The sequence below is a fragment of the Primulina eburnea genome, chromosome 10 (genome assembly GCF_022965805.1).
Source record: "Primulina eburnea isolate SZY01 chromosome 10, ASM2296580v1, whole genome shotgun sequence".
NCBI lineage: Eukaryota > Viridiplantae > Streptophyta > Magnoliopsida > Lamiales > Gesneriaceae > Primulina > Primulina eburnea.
This window is the reverse complement of record NC_133110.1, coordinates 1,573,506-1,577,855: the sequence shown is the minus strand read 5'-3', so window position 1 is coordinate 1,577,855 and position 4,350 is coordinate 1,573,506. Positions and strand designations below refer to the sequence as shown.

Sequence of the window (4,350 nt, the reverse complement as noted above, 5' to 3'; positions counted from 1 at the left end):
TTGGAGACATAGATTTGAAATCCATATATTTTAGTTATAGATTTATGATTAACAACAAAACAATATAGGAACTTTTAAATCAATCTATTATTTATTTACACGACAAATTATAATAGATTTCAGATGTCATCATTAATTGGTAACATGGAATATTATATGAACTTGCAAGTCGTGGATTTGAAGTTTATGCTCTTACTTTTTCTAAAACTATACGAAATACACTTAAAATTCATCAATCCAAATACAACATTAATTTTAGATAAACTTGTGCATATTTTCCTACATACACGCTTTCAGGCTTAACTAGAGCTTGAATCGTGGTTAATCTTGTTTGGTCGCATTTGGTCCCTTTTATTAGTGAAAGTAGATTAATCAACTTTAGGAATTCTAAGGAAATGTGTGCAACTCTAAAATCTCTTATCCACATCATCGAAACGTAACATAAAATGAAACGTGCACTTTCCCACTAAAATTGGTACTTCTCCAAACAGGATGATTAAATATTTTTTTACGGGATTAAATGTTCCCTACATCTTTTATTTGTATACACATCTTTAATGTAATAAATTGAAAAATGATGACCATCTACCAAAATAATATTGTCCTACATGTTGCATGTTTTTATTCGATAAGGTCATAAATAATAAAAAAATTGATGGGGCTCATTTCTCAAATTATTTCCATCCAAAGTCTAATAACTTCCGCGGGTAAACAAGATAAAAAATAATATTTTTATTATAAATATAAGCAAAATTGATCAATTTCCCGACAAAAAATGTTTCAGATTTAACGATGAATATCTTTTGATGTCTGTTTCCTAGCTAACCACCTACTCCTACTTTATATCACAAAATTTTTCACCCTTTAAATATATTATCAATCAAACAATGACAAAGGATATGAAATAATGAGGGATAATATATAATACTCTCATAAGTTATCGTCTATAATCAATTATCTATGGTCAGTTGTACGTGACTTGATTATTTATTTCTTCGACTAATATGAACTCACACTCGGTCCCTAGCGCATATAATGAATGCAACATTTGGAAAAACACAGTAGTTTATTTATTTTTCCATCTATGATAGACACAAAAATTTCCATAATCACCTAGTAAATTGGCATAAAAACATTTAGATCCCTTAAGTTCGTAATAAAATTATAAACCATTTCGAAAAGATCGAATTCTCACGCCTTCAATTTGGAACTTGTAATTTTATCATCTTCCTTATTTCATCTCTTAAAACTTATAGCGTCGGTTTTGCGTGATTGCGATTTCGGTTGCGATTGTTCAAAAACAAAATTATCGGGGAACACCCCCTTCACAGAGTGAGGCCCTCGTACAATCAAGAAACGTTAGCCATAGCCATAGCCATAGCCATAGCCATAGCCATAGCCATACATTACTGATTACTTTGTATTATATAACAGAAATTGTTGTCTTTATGTAATCTGGATGATAAAACAGAAAGTAACTACTATAGAACGATAAGTTTTCTATGCAAATGCTCACCAGATGAACTTACATCTCCATCGTGATTATGTAAAATAAGAGTGAATAATCCAACCAAACATAGAACCGATCCCACCAGAAGCTTGTCGTAGCGTTCCACCCAGTGGAACCGGAGTCGACTTGCACCATAGTACGAAACCGCTACTAGCGAGATCATAACAGTGATCGTGCTGCCACGGAAAGGAGTAGATATGTGAATGCTTGTGATGAAGATCAAAAGCCAAAAAGAAGAATTCAGGTTCATAACATTGATGTAATAATCATCTTCCGATGTGGATACAATCCTATATCATAAGCAAGTTGTGTGACAACTGCGGAGCAAATCCAAAATTTAAGGGAGAACGACGAGACGGGCAAGAGGGAGACTCAATGGTACATGGTGGTGAAACTTGAAAGTTATAACATCACACAAATTTTTTTTAATTCGTTTTCTTTTTGTCTGGGGAATTGTGTGCACGTGCTTGTGTGACAGTGTGCAATTCAGTTACGACAATGAAATACAAGTTTGCAATCAACAATGACAGTGTGCTTGTGTGATACCTGAAGAACAGAACTATGATAGCAAGCACCATCAGTGAAGATGAGTTTCCAACGGCGAGAAACATCGGAAGGGTGGTTGCGCAAGGAGACAATGCAGGGAGAAGAATAAGACCAGCTACGGCCATTTTTTCCATGGGTTTGTTGTGGGAATGACTGTGGCCACCCTTTCCAGATAGAAACAATATGATATAACTACCGCCAAGAAAAATGAGCAAAAAGGATGCAAGTTTGTGCACTGTTTCTTCTCCAGCAATAGTATTTGTTATGGTGATTGCTGTTATGCCGAGTAGTGATGTGGATAATACATGCAATGCCGCTCCCAAAGCAGCTGCATTAGCAAAATATGATCACTAAACTCTATGCACGTTTACCGTTGTGTGCATGTTGTTAATATACAATTATACACTACCATCATACATATGAACATTAGTAGCGGCTATTTCAAGAAAAGAATTTAAAGGCTCGAGAAATACATCACTCGATATTATTTAATCATTTACATATAATAATTTGTAGCATGAACCATTTAGCAAAATGATTTACAGTGCCAGGGAATTTTTGCACAAAAAAGAACAAATACAATTAATTTGCTAATCAGGGTACTAGCATTAAAACAATACTAGCAGCATTGTAACAGTAGCAATCATTCTCTCGGAAGTCATGCAACTACTATCCTAGTGGCTAGACTTGGGGGCTGGATTCACATCCAAAAGTAAAGCAAGTGTTACTTATTCAACACCCCCAGTCCAAAATACACAGGAAACAATATATAATCGTGTACCTGATGCATAAGCTTCACGAACCTGAAGTTGGATTCAACTCTTGTATCTACAATGGCTCCAACAGGTCACACCCCCCCAATAGTTGTTCGAGCATCATCAACCACCATACATCCAAAACATCAAACTTTAAAATAGATAATCTATCTCTAGTGCTTCCTGATCATATGAAATAAGATCCAGTTCTTTACTGATATATTTTACTTATTTCCAAAGACAAAATTTGATTTAATTTTAGTTGCAACCAATTCCATTCTTGCTAATGCATCAGAACTTCCTCAAAGGCAATACGCCCATTCTCATGCCAGGTGTAAAATTTATCAGAGCCACGGCAGGTAGTTGTGGGCAAGCACAGCCACTCGGCCCAAAAGAACAAATTATCGTGTGTTTGGATAGGAGTTCCCCCAACTCGTTTGGATGATTTATAATACATGCATTTGAAAATTCTTAACTTTCGGGTTTAAGTTTATTTTCTTTCGTGATTATGGATTTCAAATACTTATTTCACCGAGTCCTTCGAAATCCAAAAAACCACGCCTTGAAATGTTTCACCCAAATCAAATCATCTCGTCCAAACGCAGCCTCAGAAAATTTGCATTTGCTATAAAATTCATCAAGACGAAGTCGCTCTGGACTAATTCCTACTCCACTGATTACAGTCAATTTACGTTTACCCTTTTAGCCAACCTAATGAGTTTACGAAGAATATAATAACACAAACAATTACCCTTAAATCAGGTAAAAACTACGAACCCTAGAATAACAAAAAATCACAAAATCTACAATCATCCACTGTACAGAGCAAAATTCACTTACTAACAAAGAGAGTACGAGAAAGTGTCCATTTCTGAACGCGGCCAACGACGGAGAACGGCAGCCAATGTGTGGGAATGAAAGAATGCAGCAAAGAAACTGTAGCTATGCCTCCGATCTTCGACAAATCCTCTGCAGTGAAGCTGAATTTCCCGTCCTCCATAACTTCTCTGATTGCAGCAGAAGACAAACATTCACCAAAAATGGAGCTCTGAAAACAAGAAGCTTTGCATCAGTGATTCCACAAATTTTAGCAGAGATTAGATTCAGGGTCAAATATTTGAGCAAGATCCAAATTTTTATAATCCTATATTCTGTCTACAGTTCGGGGGGACTTGTCACATCTTCGAGATTTTCAGTTCCTTTCACATTTTTCTCACTTTGGTTGGTTCAATTTTTATTTTGATGTTTATAAATATTCAATTTTATTACTTTATTAATAAAATTCATTTTAATTATTATGAAATATCATTATTGACGAAATTTGAATTCATCTTAATTATCGTGAAATATTATATAAAATATATGTAATGATTGAATTTAAAATTTATGATCTTAATAATTTAAAAATCAAAAATATTTTAAAATTCACCAATCTGAACGTAATCTAAAATTAAATAAATGTCTCGTAAAACATTAGGAACAACTCGTTTTTTTTTATTTTACAGTTATTGGTAGGTCTCACCTAGCTCGTTTTATATT

At 34.3% G+C, this 4,350-nt stretch overlaps 1 protein-coding gene across 1 annotated transcript; it reads right to left on the bottom strand.

Annotated features, from left to right (window-relative positions):
• Positions 1-1,284: 1,284 nt before the first annotated feature.
• On the bottom strand, positions 1,285-4,024 carry LOC140842356 (uncharacterized). Its single transcript, XM_073210183.1, has 3 exons — positions 3,652-4,024; positions 2,057-2,384; positions 1,285-1,686 (listed from the first exon to the last, which is right to left on the bottom strand). Exons 1-3 carry the CDS (start codon positions 3,809-3,811, stop codon positions 1,482-1,484), a joined length of 693 nt encoding a protein of 230 aa, XP_073066284.1. The 5' UTR covers positions 3,812-4,024; the 3' UTR covers positions 1,285-1,481.
• Positions 4,025-4,350: the final 326 nt, after the last annotated feature.

Bases quoted from the DNA above. Each gene is read 5' to 3' on its own strand.
- LOC140842356 (XM_073210183.1), bottom strand. From the start codon at position 3,811: ATGGAGGACGGGAAATTCAGCTTCACTGCAGAGGATTTGTCGAAGATC. The intron at 2,385-3,651 runs GTAAGTGAATTT...TTGCTAATGCAG, and splicing joins TTCTCGTACTCTCTTTGTTA to CTGCTTTGGGAGCGGCATTG. The intron at 1,687-2,056 runs GTATCACACAAG...TTTCCGTGGCAG, and splicing joins ATCATAGTTCTGTTCTTCAG to CACGATCACTGTTATGATCT.